The 25,320-nt window shown below is 42.3% G+C and overlaps 2 protein-coding genes across 10 annotated transcripts in view; one reads left to right on the plus strand and one right to left on the minus strand.

The window, feature by feature from the left end:
* The first annotated feature begins 444 nt into the window (after positions 1–444).
* On the plus strand, positions 445–15,542 carry LOC118119427 (atlastin-2). Of its 4 annotated transcripts, XM_047342175.1 has the most exons (15): positions 445–739; positions 4,936–5,102; positions 5,921–6,133; positions 7,796–7,927; positions 8,040–8,144; positions 8,248–8,298; positions 8,401–8,457; positions 8,584–8,676; positions 8,976–9,114; positions 9,632–9,759; positions 10,259–10,315; positions 10,453–10,524; positions 10,705–11,136; positions 12,452–12,466; positions 12,878–13,454. In XM_047342175.1, exons 1-15 carry the CDS (start codon positions 667–669, stop codon positions 13,013–13,015), a joined length of 1,872 nt encoding a protein of 623 aa, XP_047198131.1. In that variant the 5' UTR covers positions 445–666; the 3' UTR covers positions 13,016–13,454. The 4 variants fall into 4 exon arrangements, with proteins under 4 accessions (XP_047198131.1, XP_035029300.1, XP_035029302.1 ...); XM_035173409.2 differs by lacking the exons at positions 12,452–12,466; positions 12,878–13,454 and adding an exon at positions 13,477–15,542 and having other exon boundaries at positions 471–739; XM_035173411.2 differs by lacking the exons at positions 445–739; positions 12,452–12,466; positions 12,878–13,454 and adding exons at positions 865–2,621; positions 13,477–15,542.
* Positions 15,543–16,402: 860 nt separating this feature from the next.
* Positions 16,403–25,320, minus strand: part of LOC118119429 (equilibrative nucleoside transporter 1) — a 35,182-nt gene continuing 26,264 nt past the window's right edge. For all 6 annotated transcript variants that reach the window (XM_035173419.2, XM_035173415.2, XM_035173414.2 and 3 more), the window contains exons 6-13: positions 22,707–22,841; positions 22,117–22,214; positions 21,790–21,874; positions 21,592–21,677; positions 21,356–21,464; positions 20,492–20,577; positions 18,172–18,371; positions 16,403–18,029 (exon numbers count right to left, since the gene is read on the minus strand). In XM_035173419.2, the coding sequence (XP_035029310.1) occupies positions 17,918–18,029; positions 18,172–18,371; positions 20,492–20,577; positions 21,356–21,464; positions 21,592–21,677; positions 21,790–21,874; positions 22,117–22,214; positions 22,707–22,841 (911 nt within the window). In that variant the 3' untranslated portion in view covers positions 16,403–17,917. The remainder of the gene's footprint in view (positions 18,030–18,171; positions 18,372–20,491; positions 20,578–21,355; positions 21,465–21,591; positions 21,678–21,789; positions 21,875–22,116; positions 22,215–22,706; positions 22,842–25,320) is intronic.

Here is a 25,320-nt window from a genome sequence, read left to right on the forward strand (position 1 = left end):
AATCTCTCATCTCTGCAAAGCATCTTCCTTTGCACAAAACTTCAGATTTTTCCAGACGCACAACTGAGGACATGACCCTTGTGCAGACCAATATTCTTTGCAATCTGAAAGTTATAGTGATCAGAAAAGTTATCCTCATCAAGCATATCTCAAGGATGCATCTTTGGAGGCATCTCTGCATCTCTGCATCCTGCATGACTGTGGACAATAGCCTTTAGTGACATCATAGTGTATAAATGACATCACGATGACCATATTTTGTTATTAAACGTAAACTGATCTTGACAGTGGGGCTGTAAGAAAATCTCTCAAAAAAATGCAAAGTATTTTTCCTTGGCACAAAACACCTGATGCCCAACTGAGAACACGACCTTGCTTTCCTGCACAGACCGATACTCTTGCAGGGGGGGAGCCAAATCCTTCGCTGCAGCCCTGACCTCAGGCTGGAGGAAGCATATTATTATTTAATTTTTTTTGAAGGTTTTAAATTGAAAATGCACGGAAAAGAATGCGTGAGTTTTAAAAACAAACAAACAAACAGCGATGCGTTTTGTTTTTTAAGGGAAACACTTTGCGGCAGCTGCGCGAGCTCCGGGCGCAGCGTGACAAGAGAGGAGCTCCCGTGACGTCACAGACACACGCACGTTTGAAACCCAGTCGTCCAAGATGGCGGAGGTGAGCGGGCTGAGGGGCAGAAATCACTTCAAGCCCGGACACAAGAGCCGCGTCGCCGACGAAGGTAAAGCCGCCGTTGTTCGAATCCGTGTCGCGGGGGGGAGAAGTTAAAGTTGGCGGAGTTGAGATGTGAAGTTGTTTTTTATTTGTCGCCGGTTAAACTCTCGCTTCCCCCCCCCCCCAGTTAGTCCGCGGTGTGTTGTCCGTTGGAGACCCGCGGTGTTCTGGTGCTGACTGACCGAGGGAGTGAGGCTCTTCCCCCCGCAGGAACAAGCCTCCTCTCCGCTAAACTCACACAGTCTAACCCGGTGGAAACTGTGGGAATTAACCCCAGAGACACTCGTGTTGTGGTCATTGTTCGCTTTCTGTGCGCGGAGACGTGTTTTCCCTCCGTAACTCGAGCTGGGACAAAAAAACTGTCTCTTGACCCGGATACAGAATTCAAGCGCGACACCTGTCGGCTCATGTTGTCCCGGGGCCCGTCACTCTCACCTGGCCCCGCGGAGGACCACCGGGGTCCGGGGGGTCTTTACCCCCAAAACAAGCCTCTACAGCCGGGATCAGTTCAAACTGCCCCGGTGTGTGTGTTCACTGGTTTTCAGTCCACACACACACACACACACAAGCTAATCTTCTCATCCCACTAATGACTGGGATATTTTTAAAGAACCTATAATTAGTGGGTTCAGTTTGCCAGCGGACTGATCCAGGCTCAGTCGGACCCTCTGGGTAGAACTCAAGTTTGCACTTGTGTGGACTCTACGGTCATTAAAAGTGGATCATTGATAATGGACTCGTCCTATAAACAGAAGTCAGATAACAGTAGGCTCCCTTTTATCTGCTCTGACCATTCATCATGTTGACACGGGACAGTAAAGATCACGATAATGTTAAGTTGATTGGGTTTGTTGAAGTCTTGCAACAAGCTGAAACACAGAAGAATTTGAATTTGTAGTTTTTTTAAAAGCAAGAACATCAGACATTTACTGTTTCCAGTTCCTGAGATATGAGGCGTATATATGTTTTTCTTTCTCGTTTATGTATGATGGTTAAATCTTTCGCTGCCAGTCAATCGAAACAAGACATTTGAAGAAGTCACCTCAGTCTGGGAGAACATTTTTAACAGTTCACTGTCATTTATTTAGACAAAATTGCAGGTTAATCAATTAAGATAATATTTGCTTTTACAAATGGAGTAATGACTGGTTAGCAAATGGTAAATATTCAGTCTTCAAGGCTCATCGCTGATATACTGAGTCCCTTTATCATGATAACCCTTATGTCTACTTCCACGCAGGCCAGCTGACTCTGTGGCAACAGCTTTCACTAACTGAGGCTGCTCTTAATCTGCACTTTGTCCTCACAGACTCCCGATTGGTCTGCTCTGCTGCAATTGAACGTTTGCCCTCGTTGAATCGAGTCCAGAGAGGCAGAGTCAGGTTGTCCTTTGGGTGCTGGTTTGCAGAGAAGTCATTGTACCAGCATTTCAATAAGTCACAGTGGATTCCTCGCTCTCTTTCACGTTGTCTTACAATCCAAATTATAACGTGAAATGTATTTTCTGCGACCTTAATCCCAAATGTTTGTTCATTTCTTCATTCCTGCACTCAATCGTTTGAAAAAGCCGGAGAAATCACCTCTTTAAAGTGTGAAGCCTCACGCATTTAGACAGCTGCTTTAAGTTGAGTGAACCGTGGCCTTATCAGAGACTGCCTCAGATATGGTGCTAGAGTCCAGGGGAGGCAGACCTGATTTGGGACGCTGTGCTGAGGTAGACACTCGCTATTCTTACCGTGCATAGTTAAAGATAGACTCCCATCAGAAGTGGAACGACTGACACTTTGTCTGCATGATGCACAAACACATCCCTAGGTAACTTTGTGTGTGAGCAGGAAAACATGTAGGCCAGTTAACTTCTGCTAGCTGCCTCCCTAAGATAAGGGAAGGTAAGGTGGCTAATTTTAGTTCTGCCCTCGTTTTCTGCAAGCTGAGGAGTAGGACAGTGCATGGGCCACGTTATCATGATGTGAGTGTCGTGCATATCAGCAAACTCATGGCTTTTAACTGGCTTTCTTAGGTTTCCTTACATGCTTGTGTGTTTTGTTTTTTTTTCCTCCCACATTCTGCTGCAACACAGTTCAGTCCCAGCAGAATAGTGTCTTTGTGTGGGTCTCCTCTGTGGCTGCAGTCTGTGCCACTTCATCCTGCTGAGTGCTGCTCGGGGGTTTGTTGGGGAGCTGCACTGCAACAGATTGAGGAAATGTGCAGGGCTAATTTGTTTGCTGGGCAGCAGGTTACTGTAACAGCCCAGCGCTAACAGCAGCATCTCAGACTCGAGCACAGCACTGCTGCTGCCCTTTGGACATTTGCACCACGTCCGACTTGATCCTTGAATATCCTTGTTCTAGTTTTCATTTATGTTTCACTATTAATCATTGAGTTAGTAATTGGTGAACAAGTTGATGTCCTGTTTTAGTTTCTGTCCAACAGATGCTACAGCAGCATTGACCTGTGTATCAGCCGCCATTGTTGCTCCACGCTGTTGTCACGCCAAAGACTGGCAGTACTTCTTCCCTCATCGGATGCTGATTGGTCCTTTTCAGCCAAAAGCAAATAGCGCAGAGGTGGGAGCACATGAAATGGTGAACGTTAAAAAAAAACTATTTTAAAAAACGTTAATTAATTGATTATCAAAAGAGTTGAGGAGTCAACTCATCATTTCAGTCCCATGTACGACCTTCTCTCCCTGCGCTAACGCCAGGATGCTGTTATCACTCAAGGTGGGACAGCTGCCGTCTCATAAAACCAGTGCGGTTTGGCAGTTGGTTGATTATAGAAAATTCAAATAAGGTTGTGATAGTCTGGGTCAGAATAAACTGCCGTATAATCACCTGACCCATTCAGCGTTTGACGCAGGCGTTTACCAGTCAGAATGGAAGCCTGCTCGTGTAACCTTGTGTTTACCACAGTGTTTCCCATTAATTACTCTGTTGACTGTGATTTAAAGTTATGAGACAATATGGTCCCACGTTTTAGAGCAGTTCTATGTCTAATCACTAAAACATTTGGATGAGCAATGCACAATACTTGTTATACCTGTTTAATTGACCAAGTGGCCTGCCACTTTCAGGGCGTACTGTTAGGGAGTGTCATCTTAATCCAAACCAAACATTTTATTTCTAGTTTCAGGTTCTCGATTGCGAGCTGCTTTTCTATCGTAGTAAACAGAATATTTTTTAACTGTTGTTTGGACGTTTGAAAATGCCACGTTGGACTTCAGGAAATGCAATTGTTAGAATCATATTTTTTCACTCTTTTCCGACATCAAGACCATAATCGGCCTCTAATCAATAATGAAATTAGTTGAAATATGCAGCACTAGATACATGAATCATAGAGTAATTAGACGTAACTTTCTTGAAATTTAAAATGTTCGAAATTGTCGCAAAATGGTCAGACAGACTTATTAAAGATGGAGTGATTAGTTTATGAGATAATTAATCAGCAACTGTTTTGAATATTAGTGACTCATTTTGTTGTATGTCTAAGAAAATGATTTGTATATTTTTTGAATTCCATAAACTCATATCTTTATAAACTTTTTGGGGTTTTGGAATTGTGGTTTGATAAAACAAGGTATTTGAAGACATCACCTTGGGCTCTGGGACAGTTTCACCATTTTATAGACTGATAAATCAATAAAAGATTCCTGTATATTGATAAAGAAAAGAATTATAATTTTTATTTGATTTGATTGCGTTATTTGACATGAACATTAGTGAACATATGGCAGACAGGCTTATTTGTGATACTGCTGATGTGGCAGTGTGACAGGCAGGAAGGCTGACGGTTTTAGAGGAAACACGTTTCACAGAAGCAGCAAAATAACAGAGAAGAAAAGTGTGTAAGCGCCGTCCTTGTTACCTCCTTCTCTTGTGACCTTTCTGTTGGTCCTTTGTGATTTTCAGTGCTATGCTATTTTCAAGCTTGACCTAGATGGGTAGACCAGAGTGGATAACAGTATTTAGCCCAGCGCAGAGTGCTGGTACAATTAGGAATTTGACCCGTATAGGACATTTCCCTTTTTCTTTAACTCAGAACAGTGGCTTATTACAATGAAACTGGCCAGATAACCCTGCCTCCACATTCTTCTCCCTCTTGTCACTTTCCGCCCATCGTCTGCACACTAACATGCAGCATGGAGCTATCTAACCCATTGTAATTTGATCTTTTTCTTTCTACTTGTTGTCTTATCCAAAGGCTTGAGTGGCATGGAAGATGTCCCCATTTTTCAGCATAAGAAGAGGCCTCCTTTAGCCAAGGCCGAAGATCTGGAGGATGATTTCCTTCCCAGGACCAAGGCCTCAAACTTTGGCAAAAATGCCAGCAGCACCCCCTCACCTGATGAAGGGATTCACGAAGAGGAGGTAAAGTGTAAATGTGTTTGCTGACATATTCCTGTCTATTAACGAGCATGGTTAACATATCTAACCAGAACTGAGCATAATATTTTCCCAGAGCCTGGAGACTGAGTGCACAAGCCAAAACAAATGTCTTATAATAACATTATGGAACTCAAAGAGTGCATACCTCTACCATTGCTAACGCCCTAAGACGCCATGTTAGAGAAATTGAGAAATAAATTCCGGGTTCTGTTTATCTAGATCAGCTCCGAATTGTGGGTCATGCCACACCCCTCCGCTAATCCTGCTGACAGACAAATATACAAACAAATGGCAATAAAAACATAACCTCCTTGGCAAATGTAATAAGACATTGAAGGAGCTGAAACAATCAACATTTGGCATCTGAGCTTGAAAAATTAGGATTCAGCTCGAACATAAATCCTGAAGAAAGATTGGAAAAAGGAACAAGAAGAAAGATGAACTCTGTATGAACAAGAGCAGGAACTATTACATGTACTATGTACTTTCTGGTGATAACACTTAAAGCTACAGAGGTGCTCACAGCTGAAAAGAGAAAGTTCCTTACCTCGTTACAAAGCATTAATATGAAATGTTTTAAAATACAAATAGTCTGCCTCTTTGTGTATTTTATTATAATAAATCAATTCCAGCGTGGTCATTTATTTGTCATACTCCTGAAGTCGCTTGGTATGCTGACTTCATTGTAATTTTCAGTTCCCCGTCTCCTTCAAGTAACCTGCCTCGTCATCACAGTGTTTTCCCTTGAACTTCTCTCAAGCCTTTGAATGCCCTGATTGATTGAAACCTCATGTCCTCAGGCTTTGATAGAGGAAGCAAAGGCCAAGCCCATCCAGATTGTCCTGGCCAACGGGGACGAGCACAGCTTCGAGCTGGACGCCGCAGCGCTGGAGAAAATCCTGCTGCAAGATCACGTGAAGGACCTGAACGTGGTGGTGGTGTCTGTGGCAGGGGCTTTCCGCAAGGGCAAGTCCTTCCTGCTGGACTTCATGCTGCGATACATGCACAGTCAGGTGAGATGGCGTGGGGGTTTAACGCTGCCTCTGGACATACAAGGGTATATAAACAAAAGGACACAAATTCACATTATCCAATGTTTGTTATATAGGGAACAATAAAGTAATTTCCACTAAGAATTTAAGACTGTGGCTATTGAATATTTTAGTGCTGTCAGTTAATTGATGCAAAAAGATATTTTGATTTAATCTCTATGGGTCCTTGCACTAGCTGAAACTGGGGATTTGGGATCTGTTTCTAATTTGAATATAAGGTGACATTGTTATTGGATCTTGTTTAATTTTAACGGTACAATTTCATGCATTTCTATTCAACAGTCCTGATGTGTTACACGTCCTTAAAAACCTGTTTGGCAGAATATTAGCAGGACCTCAATATAATACACGTCAGTGTACAACACAACTAACTATGATATCAATGCTAAAAGGGTTTATATGCGCCAAGTTAATGTACAAGACCTATAGGCTAGATGAACAAACAAGGCAGATGAAGACATAAATGTGGAACCAGTTTTCGCATCTGTTCCACACGGTGACAAGCAAAGACAAGTTCTTTCTGTTGGGTCTCATGCTTTAATACTTTTGAATGACACAAAGTGGTTCGTTGCATACCCACACAGTTCATACAGACGCACTCTCTTGGGAGTACATCTTACAACTTTGTCCCACTCAAGTATCAACAACTATTTCGCCAGACCTTCTAGCAGCAGCTTGACACAGATGAAGCCAGGATCAACTTACACACACACACACACATGGGAAAGGAGGAGTGAATGTTAAGACCCTTTCTCACAGCTGTTGGGCAACATGAATATGAGCGTTATGTGCAAGTCTGACCTGATCTGCACATGTTCACATTTTTCCACAAACACTGATGCTATTTATTCTGTTCAGTATATTCAGTTCTATCCAGCAGTTGGTGTTACACATCATATTTCTGCTACTCTAACACTCCTTGTTCTGTCATCAGATTGGGTTTAGTTGTGCAGGAGAGATCCACTCTGTTAACATCACCACTCGGAATCAGTTCCTCGTGCTTTGACTTACAAATGAGATATTTTGCATTTATATTTCCTGTTTGTGGTCAGAAACTCTCCTCACTTGTCAACAGCAAATAGGGAAAAGGTCACAGTGTTTTGCTTTTTATTGATTCTTTACTGTCTGGTTTTTGGAAAGAGTGACAAGTGCCAATATAATATTTAAACTTTTGTTCTTATATAAATACTCATTAGACTAAGTATCATTGTACCTAGCTTCGAGTCTCATGTTACTGTGTCTCGAGTGATCTGTTCACACCTGTTCCCGTGGAGTGTGATGCTATAGTTCCCTGTTAGATGAGCAAATTGGCAAATGAGAGATTATACTTACAGACCATTACTTGGGCCTAATATCATCCCATTTAGTAGCTACATGCCCAGTCAACATTGCACTGGTAGATGACAGGGTGGTTATGTAAGACTTGATAAAGTGTGACCTGATGGTGGTGTTAGATTAAACTGCAGGTCAACAAAATCATTTTTTTTATGAATATGCAGGGGAAACTTTACACAGGGTTTGGAGATGTTGTGCTTAGAGACCAGTACGGATTACTGATCTGATGCTAGTCCCCTTCTAAAAAAGTTTAAACGTCTTTCTGTGTCACTTCCCTCTTTGCCACAGGGTGATTCGTGGATTGGAGGTGATGATGAGCCTCTGACAGGTTTCACGTGGAGAGGAGGCTGCGAGAGGGAGACCACAGGGATTCAGATCTGGAGCGAAGTGTTTGTGATCGACAAGCCAGACGGCAGCAAGGTAGAGAGTTTTCACACAGATAATATCGTCCTCAAACGAGCTAAATGAGAAATGGTTAAAATGAAAGACCCTCAGATTTTTGTTTCCATTGACACAAATGTACAAACAACAGGTAGCCGTCCTCCTCGTTGACACTCAGGGAGCGTTCGACAGCCAGTCCACCATAAAGGACTGTGCCACTGTGTTCGCCCTCAGCACAATGACCAGCTCCGTGCAGGTGAAACTTAAAGCATGTTTAGTTTGGAAAATATGTTCTTCCTGTTCTCGCTCAGAAAAATCATCAGTTGTTTCATGTTGTGTTTATTACTTTGTGTTTTCAGGTGTATAATCTCACCCAGAACATCCAGGAGGATGATTTGCAGCATCTGCAGGTTTGTGGCATTTCACCTCCCCTCAGCAAAGAGCAGAACCAAACTCTGTTGCATCATCCTCTCCTGTTTTCTGATGGTAATTTGTTTTTCTCTTGTATGTAGCTTTTCACAGAATATGGTCGACTGGCAATGGAAGAGATCTACCTGAAACCTTTCCAGGTACTGACTGCTTCTGTGTGTACATGCATGTAGTTGTACAACAAGAGAGAAAATTAAAAGTTTATTTTGTCCCCTGAACCGTAGAATACATATCATGTGTCTCTCGTTGTTGGTTGTGTGTTTCAGTCCCTGATGTTCCTGATTCGTGACTGGAGTTATCCTTATGAACACGACTACGGTCTGGAAGGAGGCAACGCCTTCTTGGACAAAAGACTACAGGTGAGAAAAAACAATTCTTTAAAAAAAGGCACATTTGTTTTTGTTGGATTCTTGTTTGGACAGAGGAAATATTCTTCTGTCCTGATATTTGTTCACCTTGATGTTAATGCAGCAGCTCACACTCACCTTGGCTGTCGGAGACACCACGCCTCCTTTTGAAAAGCGCAAACATACCTAATGTCATTGCCTGTTCAGATGTTTGCTTAGTCCAGCATGTGTGCACAAATTCACACATCGGTAACCGACAAAGACAAGTTAACACTTTGACTGAGCGAGCACATTGTTGTCTGCTGACACAGGTTAAATGCAACCAACATGAAGAGCTGCAGAACGTGAGGAAGCACATCCACTCCTGCTTCTCGAGCATCGGCTGCTTCCTGCTGCCACATCCTGGCCTCAAGGTGGCCACCAACCCCTACTTTGACGGCAGGCTGAAAGGTGTGATAAACAGGAACATGCATACGTACTAAAGAATAAATAAGTAGAACTCAGAACACATAACGCCACCAAGGCCCAACAGTCCCCTTATGAAATCACATTTAAATTCACTAGATCCAGATTTTTTATTTGAATCTCCACCAAACTACACACAGTCATAAATATCAGTCGCCTAAACATGGCAGATTTTTTCATGAAGATCTACAAATTATTGTCTGAGAAATCAACAAAAATGTTGAATAACGTTCTATGTCACAACTTTAAAGAAAGTTTCTAAAAAAAAAACCTGTATCTGCCCTTTTTCCGGAGCCACACCAAAATGTAATGGGTTCTTTCCTGACCCATATCACATCCTTCCATCAAGTTTTGTCAGTTAGCAAGATTACACTAAAACTACTGAAATCAGACGGAAACACAACCTCCCTTCCTGAGGCGATGAAGAGTGATAGCTAAAGCCTGCTTGACCGAAGTGTCGTGCTCCGATGGGACAATGAGGATAAATGTTTTTGTGTTTCAGACATCGATGGTGATTTTAAGAGGGAGCTGACCGAGCTGGTTCCTCTCCTCCTGGCCCCAGAGCGACTGGTAGTGAAGGAGATCGGAGGCAACAAAGTCACCTGCAGAGATCTCCTGGAGTACTTCAAGGTCCTGCAGGATTTCACATAAGTCCATTGCTTTTCACAGTTTGTATGTCACAATAAGATAATTACAAAGCCTCAAAGAACACACTCGGCTGCCTTGTCCAAATAAAACGGCACAAAATTTGTTTAAATAATTTGCCACAGTCGACTGTAAACGGTGGCATCCTTGTAGAGAAAAGGAGAAAACTTAAACCGCATTAATGAAGACGTGTTAAAATTGTGGTTTGCAAATTTTTTGTTTAAACTTTCCGGTTTGACAAAGACACACAAGTGGAAGGAACACGTCTACTTGATTATAGATGCAGTGAATTTTCTTTCACTGTTTGTCTTAAATCCTGTGTTTGTGTTTGTGTTTTGTTTATTTGTTTAAATGTTGTCAGGACACTAACCCATTGACTGGGCTCTAACCTCATACTTACCAGCTTGTTCCAGTGTTTGCTGCCAAAATATTTACATTTTACTGGAAACACTGGTGTGATTATCTGTATTTCATTTTCCTGCAGGCTTACATAAAGATCTACCAAGGTGAGGAGCTGCCCCACCCAAAGTCCATGCTGCAGGTGAGTGTCTCAAACCTGAAAGAGCTTATTCAGAGTTCAGTGACATCCTGTGGCCAAGTTGAATATTGAATACCCATTGCCTCACCCTCTGCTGTTTGACTTTCATTGTTTTTTTTTTGTTGTCTCCCAATTCTCAGGCGACGGCAGAAGCCAATAACTTGACGGCTGTGGCAGGAGCCAAAGACATGTACGGCAAGAACATGGAGCTGGTAAGGACGTGTCTGTTTTTAAAGAGTCCCCAGCCGTTCAAATCATTTAATATCCAATAGAAATCCTGCAAACTAGTCAACATCCTAGTTCCATGCTACTGTAATATTTGAAAACACCTTTGTCTTCATTAGTTTAGTCAGTCAAATTAATTTCCTCTGTCACTTTTATGCCCCCCTCAGATGTGCGGTGGGGACAAGCCATACATCGCCCCAGCCGACCTGGAGCGCTGCCACGAGGAGTTTCGCGAGCACTCTGTGGGTTACTTCCGCTCCGTGAAGAAAATGGGTGGCGACGAGTTCTGCCAGCGCTACCAGAACCAGCTGGAGTCCGAGCTGAACGAGGCCTACACCAACTTCTCCAAACACAACGACGGCAAGAACATCTTCTACGCAGCGCGCACCCCCGCCACGCTGTTTGCAGTCATGTTTGTCACCTACGTGGTGTCTGGGGTGACGGGCTTCATCGGCCTGAGCACCTTAGCATCGCTGGCTAACTTTGTCATGGGCATAGCGCTGCTGTCACTCTGCGCCTGGGCGTACGTGAAGTATTCTGGAGAGTTTCGGGAGGTGGGAGCGATGATAGACCTGGTGGCCGATACACTGTGGGAACAGGTGGGTCAACGATGTGTGTGTTTGTCCAGGTTCGCTCACTTTTGATTTGTTTGAATGTAACTTGTCAAATGTCTTCTAATGGTTCTTCTTGTGGTCTTTAGGTATTAAGATCATATTAGTTATATTTGGTACTTTAAGCTGAAGCCAATAGATTTGAGGTCAAATGTTTTTCAACTGAAAAGATCTGGAAAATAGAAACGCATTAGATATTAAAGCAAATATAAGGTCATCAAAGATAGTTTGGTATCAGAGCATAAGTAAGAAATTGCTGCGTGAAAAACCACAATGTAAATGAATGTGATGATTTTAGAGGAAGTTAATGTTTTGACTATAAAATGTGATTATTTAGAGTCTTAGATGATGTCTTCAGGTTGTATTTTTTTTATCATAGTTCTCCAAAACCTAAAAGTTCAATTTTAACAGTAACTTTATTTCAGAGCTTTATCAGCTAAAATCCATCAGAACAATCAGTTGTGAAAATGGTTGGTGTCACAGGACAGACGTGTTTTTATTCAACTGCCTGTGTCACATTAGAACAAGTACTTTCTGGTTTTATGTTTAAAAGCTAATTTATCGTTCAAGGTTTTTAACTTGAATATCAATATCTGCATCTGCTGTAAAAGTCCAGTATTAGTCTGTGTTTAATATTGGATTTAGATTCGATTTTTCATTTAAATTTACCGTCTTTGTAATGAGATAGATTCATTTTTCTTAAGGTTAATTTGAGGGGAGAGATTTGTGTGTTTACAATTTGATACTTGAGCGGTTTCATGGGATCTTAAGCTTTGTTTTGTTTTCTTCAGTTCTTTTCTTGGGGTCATTTCTTCAAGTGTTCAAGTGTTTGTGTTAAAGCACCATCACTTCTCACTTAAACATAATCTGACCTGAGAAAGAGTTTAAAAAGAAAAACGTTGAAGTCAAAGCTTTGAAATTAGACTCGCATCAAGTTTCATATCATCTTCTTTCTCCAGGGTTGGAACAATAAGTGTGTGTGTGTGTTTCCACTGTCATTTTCTGTATTAGTTTACTTGAAGTTCCTCATGTTGCCCTTTATTTGAGGTGTTTTAAAGACCATCAGTTTTCCTTCTCTCAGCTGCATCATCCACGTCACCTCATATCCAGTGTGTCACCTCTCAGCTCCAAACTGAAACTCTGTCAGCACCTTCTTTTATTTTCCTCACTCTCTCTTCATTCCTTGTTTGCAAGTGTTTCATCAGCGTTTGTGATCCACCACAAACTCGTGTCTCCTCTGACGTCTTCGTCTGACCCTCCTTCCTCCCCCTCTGTCTCTCTCCCCCCCTCACATGCTTTGCAGCAGATGGTCAGAAAGGTGAGACGTGTCGCTTCCCGTTTCTCTGAACTTCTGTCTTCTGTCCTCAACATCGTGTCAGATTTCCTGTTTCCTTTCTCTTTACTTTCTCCTTCAACTCCTTCTGCCGCTCTCCTTGTATTATTATTATTTGTGTGGTTTGAGGTCAAGACTAATTATTTTCACTCTGTCAACATTAAGCTGTTGTGACAAAATATTCACAATCTTTATCATTTCCAGGTGATTATTGTAAAGACCTCTGCCCACAAGGAAAAAACACCTAAATAATATTTAAATACAAATTGAATCGTATCAATGTGGACCTGCTCTGTCTCTTCCTGATTTCAACTTCCTCTTTCTGAACGTCTGGATCCGTCTCATCTCTCTGCTCGTCTATCTGTTCCCTTGTGTAACTCTCCCGTTCCCTCTCAGGTGTTTTTCAAACTTTCGGAGCCCGTCAGGAGCCGCCTGGCGTGGCCCGCCTCTCTCCTCCCATCACTCCCATCAGCAGCGACGCTGGGACTCGGCGTTCTGACTCCTCTCAACAACAACTACAAGAAGAATTACTAGCTGCTCAGTGACCAGTGGACTCAGTGTCAAACCTTCAACCTCCTTATATTGAAGCTGCTGCAGTTTGTTGCTTTCTTTGGTTAACTTTCACTTGAATGGTGCTGGACTCTGACACTTTGTCCTCTGGCTCTGAAAACTGACAGGAGCGAATCTTCTCAGGATCTCGAGGACGTGGAACTCGCCCCAACGGTTTTTATCCATCTTATTCTGATGAATGTGGAAAGGATGATTCTGGTTTTAAGTTCTTTTCAGTTGAAGAGGTTTTGTTCAGTTGTGACTCATTTTGCTCGTCTGTGCTCAGCATGTTGGTTCCAGTGATTTTTACCTTTTTAAGGTTTTTCTTCCCTAACTTACTTTCTTTCAGTTTCCTTGTCCCCTTTAATTATCCGTTTTTAGACAAGTTAACTTCTTTGTCCTATAAATAAAATCTCTCTCCCTCTCTCCTCTTTCCCCTGCTGCAGGTTTTGAAGCCGCTAAGTGAACATTATATGGAAGACAACGTCAGACAGACGGTGGTTAACTCTCTCAAAGCCAGCTTGACAGAACAAGGCTCGCAGCACACCAAGTTAAAGACTCACTGACACTCGTCCTCCTCCTCCTCTTCCTCATCACGTTGATCCTCCCTCCCCTCCTCGCTCAACATCTTCAGTCCTAGAACTGTGGAACTAGTTCAACACCAAAGCTTCTCTCTCCCCCCCCAAAACACCCACCATGACATCGTTGACCTGTTTGCCGTCTGTGCTGCTCTTCATCGCCCCCCTGTGCCTCAGAGCAGAAACTGCACGTTCATTGAAGGACTGAGGAGAGGAGCCGGCAGCTTCGGCCTGTTGCCAAAACCTTGAAGGAAGATCATCTCCTCCTGTGTGCCACGCTGGGATAGTTGTTGTAATGCACACTGTAGACACACACACACACACACACCATTTTGCTGGCTTTGCGATGGAGCTGTAATTCAGGGAAATCTGTCACGTCTGTGCAGCTGTAATCAACAATAGATGCAAACACTTATCTGTGCGTTTCACGGCTCAGTGTCGCAGGACAAACAGTTCAGAGCTCACGGTGCAGGAACGTTTCCTACAAGCACAAGTGACCAATCAGCTGAGAACAGTAACAGTGAGATGATTGTTTTCTCTTGTTTTTCGTTACCTCAGTAAAAAACAGAAAACAGATTTTAAGATTTCAAGTCAGTGCGGAATCACATGTTCTTGTTGTGAACGAGTTAAGTCTTAACAGTTCAATTTCCAGCCTGTTATGGTAAATCGATTCAGTTTCTCCCGACGTATTTGAAATGAACAGGAAATGAAGTAATTTATTTCTCCTCTGACGTACTAATAACTCACCTGCTTGCCTCCATTCATTCAGTTTTTTATCTCTAAATCTGGAGGTTGTGTTCACCAGGTAAAGTCAAACCTCTGTACACATCTGTCTCACTCTTGAATACTCTGTCATACTGAAGACGACTGTAGCAGACTTTTTTTGGGCTCTTTATTTTAGAACTGACGTGTTTTATTTGGCCTCTAGTGTCTTGTAGCAGATCCTCTGCATGGTGCTGTGTTGTAGCATAAAAGCTAAGCTAAGAGCTTTTAGAGCCCAGCGATTAGTCAGGTATCCTCCACTGCCTTTCATTACACCTCAGCTCCGACTGCTTCCTCTCGTCCGACCTCATGAAGGCTGCACGTTAGATTTTTTGCCTTTAGGGAGTTTTTTAGCTCAAATCACTGTTACAGGAAAATTCAGGCATTGCGGAAAAATCCATTTATTTGCTTTCTTGGGGAATTGTTTAATGAGACGATTCACACTGAAATCTGTTGGATAAATATGAGGCTACTGCCTGAAGCTGCTTAGCTTTGACCCCCAGTCTTTATGCTAAGCTAGGCTAATTGGCTGCTGGCTATAGCTTTGTATTTAACTGCTGAACTCGTTTTCTAAAACCTTTCCTTTTAGTTGTCAAAAGATTCTCTTCTTATTTTTCTTTTCTCTAAAAATCTGAATCCAAATCTTTTTTTCTTTCTCTCAAATCTAAATCTTTAACACTTTTCCACTGGTGTCCAGACTTGATGTAATTTAATGAAGTGTAGAAATGTACTGCTCCCTTCTGTTTCTTGAAGTTAACACACAAACAGCTGCATCACATCTGTCTGAGCTCTTAACATTGATTCCATCCACAGTGTTTCAGTCCTGTTCGGTCTCTGTCTGTGTTGACATATCACAGAGCGGGCATGTATGTTGGATTAAATATTTAAATAAACTTTGAATACGTTTTATAGTGAATCACTTGACAGTGGCTGTGTTTTTTTTTTTTTCTTAATTTAACAGTTTGTGGTTCGTTAGACGACAAGTTGCTGCTTTAGGTTCCCGTTAGTTTCTCCGAGGACGAACGTTCATCGTGTGAATATTTGGCTTCTGACAGGAAACCGTTTAGATTGTGATGAGTGGGTCGGAGACGACGTCTGTCCGGCTTTTAAAGATCTCTGGTAATTTATTTTTGAATGAAATGTTTTACCTTACGAATAAAACATCAACACAACTCTTCTGACTCCTTTTTGTTTCTTTTAGGAGAAAATGTCACACGAGACAGTTTATCACATTTCAGTTTCAGCATGAGCTCAACTCAGAAATCAGAGTTTCTCTAAACTAGATTTACACATTTCATACGTTCACTGCAGGAATCAAACTGACAATTGTGCTTCCATCATGTTGGTATTTTAAGAATAGAAGTGACGTGTTAAACTGAGCACACTTTATAAAAAGTTCTCAACTCCTGGGTTTGACTGATGTTAAAATCTATCGTCTTTGTTTTAAGGAATTACGACATGTTTTTATATTTCTCTGTCACAATGTTCCATTTCATCACAGTAAATACTGAGAAGGTGACAGTTCGCTCAGTGGGCTCGTTACACACAGGTCACTGAGGAAGAGGAAGCTGAGAGCTTTTTCTGTTGTGTCCTGGACACAGTTAAACTAACTTCATTATTGAGTCACATGCAGCAGCAATGATCTGTTATCAGCTGAGAGATGCAGCTGCTTTATTCTGAACGTCCACATAAATCACACGGTGTAAATGTAACTCCAGTATTTTAATTTACTTCACTACAATCTGCTACTGTCTTTTATATTGACAGTTTATACTATTACAGAAGGTTGACTACATCTTGAAGGTGTCACTTTCTGAAGTTAATAATCTGATTAAACAGTGATGACGTTATTAGTGTGAAATGTGCATTTCATATTTATTAGCTTTAATTATATTTAAAATGTATTTTTAAAAGGGTTAAAAACTAGATGCAATTTTCCTGATCATACGTATTAAATACAAAGCTTAGTATCAGCAGTGATAATCTCACGGACGAATGCATTTCCACAAATGACCAACAGGAGGAGCCAGAGTTTTAAAAATACAGTTTTATTTTGAACTGTTTGAAGCTGCAGTTTAAGTAACATTTCCACGGTCCGACAAACAGACCCACGTCGTGCTTTCAGACAAACGGGCTATAATGATGGCTTCGTGAAAACTGTGTAGAACTAAAGCAGACTGGGTTTTTTTTTTTTTTAAATCCAAAGAGACCAAAATATCACACCAACAGGAGGACGGCTTTTTATCCACCTTCATTCATTAAAACATAAATGAACTAATAACTACTTGTATAAATTCTCATCCTACACGAGAACACGTTTGAAGGAAAATGGCACAGACAGAAACAAAAATAAAAAAGAAGCAGAGTGAGATTTAAAAAGTCTCACTCACTCATTGTGTCACCGACAACTTTTCACTGCGTTCAAAATACTTGGGTGTGTCTCGTCAGGGAGACACGGTGACTTCACGTGTCCTGACAAGTAGACGAAGACCTCAGAGGACGGGACAGAGGATGTGTTCAGATAAAACAGACATAGTGGTCAAACTTCATTTAAAACTACAGGAGAGGAATTTACCGATACTCACAATGAACATTCAGAGGGAAAGGTTAACGGCCCATGTGATCTATTTAAACTTCCTCTGCAGGATTCAGTCCATATTACATTCATTGAGGGTTTTTCTATGCTGACAAACAGAAGTGGCCCGAGGCGACACTGAAGCAGACGGAGGGAGCGGAGCGGTTCTGCAGGGTCGTGACCCCCCCCCCCCTTCAGAGTTTCTCGTTTTCCCACGTCTTTGTGTATTTGGCTTGATCAGAGTTAAAAGCTGCAACAGTCACGGCCGAGCGACGTCCTGCTTGTTGTTTCGTGCTCGATGTGCAAAAAAAACGTGGAGGATCCCAGTTCACTAACGAATGAGTTGAAGTGTTCAAGGTAATGCAGACGAGCCGAACACCTGCCTCGCAGAGCCGCGTGTATACAAACGTGTTGAGACTTAATTTACACACCAACGTGACTTCATGTGAATTCTAAAAAGGCAGAAAAAAGAAAATGTTTCAACTTAATTAAAACAATTATCAATATTTGTTTTCATAGCTTTGTGCAAAAGGGATTTTAAAAGAGGGCTCTGTGATGCTAAGTGTGAAGAACGTCTTCGTTCTCTGTCTGGAAAATTTGAAACTTTCGGTCGTCTTCTACATGATGAGTTCACTTCAACTGACTTTTTTAAAAATCTTTTGGTTTCATCTCAGAGAAACAGCCTCTTTGATCAGTAGCATTGATACAAAAAAATAAAAACAAACATAAAACCCAGAACAGTTTAGTTTTTGGAGCAAATAAAAACTAAATAAAAACGAATCAGTAACTTTTCAGCTCATTTTGTTGCCATGGTGACTGGATGAGACGAGTCGGTACACGTCCTCTGGTCGTCTGGTCGTCTCTGCTGCCTCCTCTCAGTCCGAGGAGCGCAGTTAGTCCGGATGTTGAAGGGTTCATGACGGGGAAGGTTGTTGGAGGCCGTGGTCGTCTGCTCTGCGTCTGCGGGAGGTTTTAGATCATGGCCCGGAAAGCAAACGAGATTGCGGCGCCCAACGCCAAGCCGAGGGACAGGAAGAAGGCCATGATGGCCCCTGCCGTCTCTGCCTCGTGAGGCGGCACCTTCCTGTACGCACACAACACAGGGAGAGAATTCATTAAGATCACATGGTTCACTGATGTTTGTTGTAATGTACAACTTAGAGGAGCAATGATGAGAGCCAGGTTAAACTGTTTCTTCAGGCTAATCGTGTGTGTGTGTTATTTACTTGGGTCCGAAGCACATGCAGAGACTGGCCAGGTATCCGTTGGAGAAGGAGAAGAAGATCATGAAGATGATGTACCAGGCGTCATGGCTGAACAGCACGGGGAGGTAGTTACGAGGCTGAACATTACACAGCATGAAGAGGGGGATGAAGACGACGCGCAGAGCCACGAGGACGGGAAGCCAGAGGCTGTCTTTACCCGGCTGGGGGGGGGAAGAAAGAAAGAAAGAAAGAAAGAAAGAGAGACATTTAGGTGTTTTTACTTTGTGTGTGTGTGTGTGTGTGTGTGTGTGTGTGTGTGAGGGGAATCTTTGAATGATGGTCAAATTAACAAGTGGTGCATTACTCTATTAGTTAAATCAAGTTATTTATCAAGATAACATTAAAGAATATTCAGTGGTTTTGAAACATTGGTCAGACAAATCATCAGCTTGTTTCTGGGAACATGTGACGCACATTTTCACAGTTTTATGACCTTTGATAGATGAATTGAATAGATTGAACAGTTGTTATGTAGCATTTATAACTGTGGATGCACTAAAAACTAATGTGTGTGTGTCTTTTAACATGAACATTGTTTTAAAACATTTAGATTCATCAGCTGTAAATGTATTATATTAAATTTGGAGTTTATATTTTGAACGGTGAAGCTAAGCTCATATTTTCACGTCCTCTCTGCAGTGACAGAGCCGCTCAGAGGGAACAGTCCAGATCCTGTTTCCTGATGATGATGATAAATAACCTCACATGGTGGTGGAGCAGCTGACTCCTGCTATCTGCCCCCGAGAGGCTGCATTCCAGCGTAGGTCACACTGTGTTAACAAACCCTACTCCGCTCGTACTGAGTGACTTAATTCAATTTGATGATTTCCTGTGGATTGCAGGAAACTCAGACTTGATTGTTGATCTGTTTCTGGATTTAGTTTTACAGTGGACTGCACTTGTGCTGAGACCAGAAAGACACGAGTAAAAAAAACTAACATTATGATTGTTTTAATAAAAGGAAATCTGCCTGACGTACTTTTCATTGAATGAATATAAAATGAGACCAAATGAGGGGAATGAAGTATTAGGAGGAGAAATCTGAATAGATCTGAAGATGAAGGAGCTTCTTGGGGCACCGGGCAATATTTTGTGGCGTGTGTTGTAAACAGTAGAGATCAACGGCAAGACTCTACCTGTTGCCTTAAAGTTTCCAGTCGGACAAGTTTTTTTTTTTAATCACATGAGTCAATCGTTTCTACCTCTAAAACAAACAGCGATGCTTTATGTGGGCGTTTTAGATCCAGACAACATGTTGGCTGACCTCTAGCTACATTCATATTCAGATGGTTGCTAAACTAAAAAGCAGACGCCCACAGATTCTACATATTCACATGCAGAATCTGTTTATAGAGATTATAGGAGGTGAAGTATCAGCTAAAACAAACTGGAGCAAACGATAAACCCTATAAATACACTCACAACCAGAGGTGTGAAGTGTACAGATGTGGAGAAGAGCTCCAGGCTTTTCAGTTGTTCACTAACATCTGAGCTGCCAGCATCTTTCACAGTGTGTGTCAGAGAGCAACCATCCAAATCACCAGCCTGACACCCAAACCACTTCCTTTACACACACACACGACTGGCAGTTGACTCATAGGAACACACCCACATCTCTAACCAAACCGTGGGCGGTAGCAGTGCATTGTCTCTAGTTTTGGCGGCAAGTTTTGATGAGGAATTGGAAGTCGTCCAGTATAAGACTGAAAGCAGCAGGAAAAGCTTCTCCGGTTGTGGTTACTCTTCAAAAATCCTTCCAACAAAAGCACTAAAATTTAAAAATGAACTTGATCCAGACTCTTCTCTCGAAAACAAACCTGATCTCAACAGTAAAATATGTCTTCTCTATTTTCACTCCTTACTCATGGCAGATTTATCTATATGTAAACATTTACGCAGGCTGAGTCTTTCATTAAAACATCCACTAGTGGGTCTCTTGTTTCCAGCACCAGCCAGAAAAACAGCAGATCCCACTAAATATTTTGATGTGGTCATTTCTAATGGACTTTATGAGATTAATGTGATTATAAACAACATACATCACTGGATGAGCTCGTTTATCAGACTGTGTGAGGTGTTAAAGTTGATGCGGTGGTTATTATCGTTACTACATGTTAGAAAATGTTCAATATGATCCGAAAATCTGCACACGAGAGCTTGTGTCCTGAAGCCTGATCAATGAGTCAATAAACTAAGTGAAGGTTCGAACCTGGCTTTGTTACGATGTGACCTCACTTTAACCGAGCTTGATGATTAAACATCTCATTTGTGTTGAACTCACCCACATACAGACGGCCGTCAGACTCCTGCCAGCCCAGTCCATCACGTTGAAGAGGAGGAAACATGACACGGGGATGAAGTACGTATCTGACGAGGGAGCAAAACAAAATCTGTTGTTAAAAAACAATTAAAATATCTTTACAACCTCACATGAACATCTGATCTGAAAGTTTGCAGCTTTCTCCTTCCCTGCTGTCGGTTTGGATTCACAGCTGTTACCAAGGATCCCAGCTGTGACCCCGAGTCACGACGCTGACAAGTATCAAAAGATCCTAACGAACTTTTCTTGCTACTTTGTGGTTTTTTATACTTTTCCCCCTGTGACTCCAGATCCTGTGAATCCAGGCCAACAATAGCTTCTGAACTCCCCCAGGGAGAAAGCTGCTAACTTTACAGAGCTTCACAACACCACAGGATGATATAACAGTTTCAGTTTTCGTTATAGGAGATGCTGTATGTGCAAAGGACTAAAATGTATATATATTTTCATGGGCATTTTCATGGGCAGCTTTCATATTTATAAATAAAGAATAAAGCAGAGGCAGAGAAGGAAAAATACACAGTATTGTAAAAGTCAATACAAGTGTACACTGAAGCTTTCTAACACCGTTGTGCTTCATTGCCTGTGTGAGACAGTTTTCAGTTTTTTAATGATAAATAGGTGTTTTTGATTCGTCTTAAAATTAAACATCTGCCTTGCACCACAGAGCGCCCAAACTTTCTGTGTGAGACTAGGATTCAACAGTTTTCCAGCCTAGAATCAAACTAAATAAGTTTGAGCATAAAAAGGACAAAAACTAGCGGTCATCCGTCTCAAATGTCAGTTGTCATAGTCTTTGTGCTAATGGAGGAAACAGAGACTCACCCCAGCCGCCTCCATTTGCTACTGTGGACCTGACCTCAACGGTCACAGCTGGGAATGTTCCGATGGTGACGGTGAAGATGAAGCACACCGACAGAGCCATCACCCAGATCTGATTAGAGAGCATCGGAGCACGTTATCAATATGATGCAACCAGTTCCATCGCCGTCACAGGTGGACAGTGGTAAATGCTGCTTCTGTAGCTGCTCAGCATTTCTAACTGAAAGTCATCGTCTCACCTGTTTGAAGATGTTTACCACAGACACGCTGGGTTTGGCCTCGTCCTCCATCAGACTCACCACCGGTCGCTTCTCTGCTGGACTTTCTGATTGAGAAACAAACATCTTGCTATCATTGCTTTGTCCAAGTGACAAGTGGAGTAAAGTTTCATTGGGTGCATGCACAAGATCTCAGAGCATACAGAGCATCATTTGTACCATTTTTGAGAAAGTCCATCTTGTTCTCTTCATCATCATCAGCTGGTCTGGATCTATTGCTCTCTGTGTAGTACTGGAAAAACTCCTGTTGACAAAACCAACAATGATGATTAGTCGAGTGCACTGAGCCAGTGGAGCAAAGATTAAGGAGTACAGCGCGTTTGCTGAGATGCTGCAGACTTTTAATATCGGGTGTTTTCTATCTCCTCAAAGGCAGCAGAGGAAGTCAACTCTTATTGAGAGTTTACAGAGTTCTGTCCAAAAGGGTTGTAAAACAAATACCACACGATGAAAACAACTATTTAACTCTATTTAATGAGGTCTTACCATCCTGGGCAGGGCGAAGTATGACATGATGGCCAGGAGAATAACAACACAGGCAGTGATGAAGTAACCAAAAGCACTGTCCTGCAGGGCGGATCCAGCTGCACACAAACACAAGGCACATAGAATCATACGTGTTATTAAAACTATCCACTAAGTGTTGATTTTACTGATTTAAGTTCTTCTTAAGAACTTCCTCTTCCTCCCTCACAGCCTCACCAGCTAATGTGTCATGTTCTGTGAAGTCTGCTGAAGCAGCTCGGAGAAAAATCTCAAGAGTCAAAGGGAATTCTGAGAAACTAATTCTATTATCCTAATTATTCACTGTAAGAGGCCAAATTCAAAGAGCAGCCTGAAATGTTTTTATTTCTGATGACTTAACTTTTGGCTGAACTTCCCCCTAAAACACATTTAATATTCAAAAGTTTTTGTATAATTGTGTGTTTCAAACTCATTTAATGCAAACATATTCTAAATCCCTGTCACTTTATATCTTATGAGCAGTTAAATTACAAAATGCTACAAAAATCATTAAACCGCAGGACATGCAGCAGTTTTGTTATAGCACCACTGCTACTATGTGAGACACTTACAGGCCAGAGCGCAGATCATGGAGAAAGCGGCGAAGGCGCCGGCCAGCCCCTGTCCGCTCATGATGGGAGTGGTGTAGGAGGCAGGCAGCATCCCGGCCAGCCCGAACAGGCTGCCCTGAAGAATCGCCCCGAACGCTGAGCAGGAACAGAGGAGACAAGAGGAGCATTTATAAGAATGAGAGTCATTGTGAAAACGAAAATAAACTCATTGTCCCACAGAATCTGGAAAAAGGCCACATAAAAAATTTACAACCAGTGAGAGGATTTTCTAAAAATGACATGTAGCAAATGTTTTATGGAGATAACTCTACTTTCCTTATCTCAGTTTACAAACAGCCAGTGAGACACAAACCTGCATCACACCAGTAGATTACTACAGCGTATACAACAAGTTGGGATTTTAATTAGCTGCAGAAATCTTGTAACATGTGTCCACAAAGAGGAATGTGCCACTGCTGATATCAAAGCTTCAAGGTCACAACGTGCTCCCCTCTAAATGAAACACGATGGGCTGATCCTCCCGAGGATCTGGGGGTCAGGGCTGGCCCAACAGGGGACAGGGAGGGGGGTGAGCTTATCCCTGCTGCTCATGGACACATAGTAAATAAACAAGCTCAGCATCAAACAACAGTGTGTGTGTGTGTGTGTGTGTGTGTGTGTGTGTGTGTGTGTGTGTGTGTGTGTGTGTGTGTGTGTGTGTGTGTGTGTGTGTGTGTGTGTGTGTGTGTGTGTGTGTGTCCATATGAGAGGGACTTTCCCAACACAGTGGATGCAGAAGATTTTGATCGAAGAAGAAGAAGAAGACACACGTGGAACTAATCATTTGCTCGAGTTCAACATGGAAAGGTTTTGGAAGCTGTGCTTCTGTGAATTAAACTATATTTTATATCTATTAAGTCAAACCTCACAGATGTAAATTGCTTCTGTTGTCAGGCTGTGTGAGATGTGCAGTTTCCAAATACAAGTGTCTTGTCTTTACGCTGTTAGAGAAAACTGAGGAATAACAATCGGAGCTTTGTGGACAGGACTAGGAAGGTCAACGTCGTCTTCCTACATAATCAGTGTGGATGAGATCCACACAGCTGTACACGTGAGGAACTGCTGCTGTTCAACCTCACTAGTGTCGGCTGAAAATCACATCTTTGAGATGGATAATTCATTTGCTACTGATTGGTCAGACCACACATTCAAATAGGAAATCAGCAATCATGACCAGAGGAATGATATGTGTCGAGCAAGTGGCGACCCCCCCCATGACGTCACCCATTGGTTTGAGAGCCGTCGCTTTGAAGCCTCAAGTTTGTCCAGCGCCATGTTGGTTTTTCTCAAACCAGAAGTAACCATATTTAGTGAAAAGTAGAGTCGTTTTCTCAAAGACTTTATAGAAACTAGGGCTGTGCTCAAAAAATCGATATGGCAATATATCGTGACGTCCTCCTTGCTGATGCACGCATCGATGCAGATGCTACTGTATCGATACGGCATCAAATGCTGTGACGGCTGTTTTGAAAACGAAACATCACCTATGGTGCAGTGCACAATGAAGCCAATAGGTGGCAGCTTAGGCAAAAAGAGCACACGTCTCAACCCAGAACAAACATGGAAGGAAACAATGAAAACTGTTTCCACCGCCGGTAAAACTCAAGGCCAAGATATGGGAGCATTTCGGATTTTGCAGACACCAGGAAGTCGGAATTGGACATGAGTCATGCAATATGCAAGCTATGCAGAAACAAAGTAAAATACTGCAGCAACACGACCAACCTCCGTCTTCACATGACAAGACACCACGCTGATCAGCCGCTAGCAACAGGTACTACACAGCGTGTGTCGTCTCAACCAACCCTGAATGAGGCTTTCAACTCAAAATTTCCCTCAACATCCCAACGGGCAAAGAAGATCACAAATGCACTTTTATGCTTTATATGTAAAGACTTGCGCCCGTACAGTGTTGTTGATAACGAAGGCTTCAGGCAACTGCTTAATGAGTGTGAGCCACGCTACACAATCCCCCCTCTCGGTTCGTTACAGAGACTGCAGTTCCCCAGTTGTACGCAGATGTGAAGCAACAAGTCACTGAAGCGATCTTTTCTGCAAACAGAGTTGCCATTACATGTGATGCCTGGACGAAGAGAGCAACCCCCAGTCATATGTAACTCTCACATGCCACCATATTTCTCCAGACTGGGAAATGGTCTCACACGTCCTGCAGACCAGAGCTATGTTTGAAAGCCACACCGGGTCAAATATTGCAGATTTGCTACGGGACGTGGTTAATGAATGGGGGCTTGTTGACAAGGATCCTGTGTTGGTGACAGATAATGCCTCTAATATGACAATCGCGGCACAATTGGCGAAGTTAGTGCACGTGAAATGCTTTGCGCACAGTCTGAATTTGGCCGCTCAACGGGCACTCAAGACGCCCACTGTTTCCCGTCTACTGGGAAGAATTCGCAGCATCGTGGCTTTTTTTAGGAAAAGCACAATTGCAAGCCATGTTCTGAATGAAAAGCAGAAGCTACTTAATCTCCCCGAACACAAGCTCATGACAGATGTAGCTACGAGATGGAACAGCGCCTGTGATATGTTGGAGCTTTCTTAGAACAGCAGCCCG

The sequence above is a fragment of the Hippoglossus stenolepis genome, chromosome 12 (genome assembly GCF_022539355.2).
Source record: "Hippoglossus stenolepis isolate QCI-W04-F060 chromosome 12, HSTE1.2, whole genome shotgun sequence".
Taxonomy (NCBI): domain Eukaryota; kingdom Metazoa; phylum Chordata; class Actinopteri; order Pleuronectiformes; family Pleuronectidae; genus Hippoglossus; species Hippoglossus stenolepis.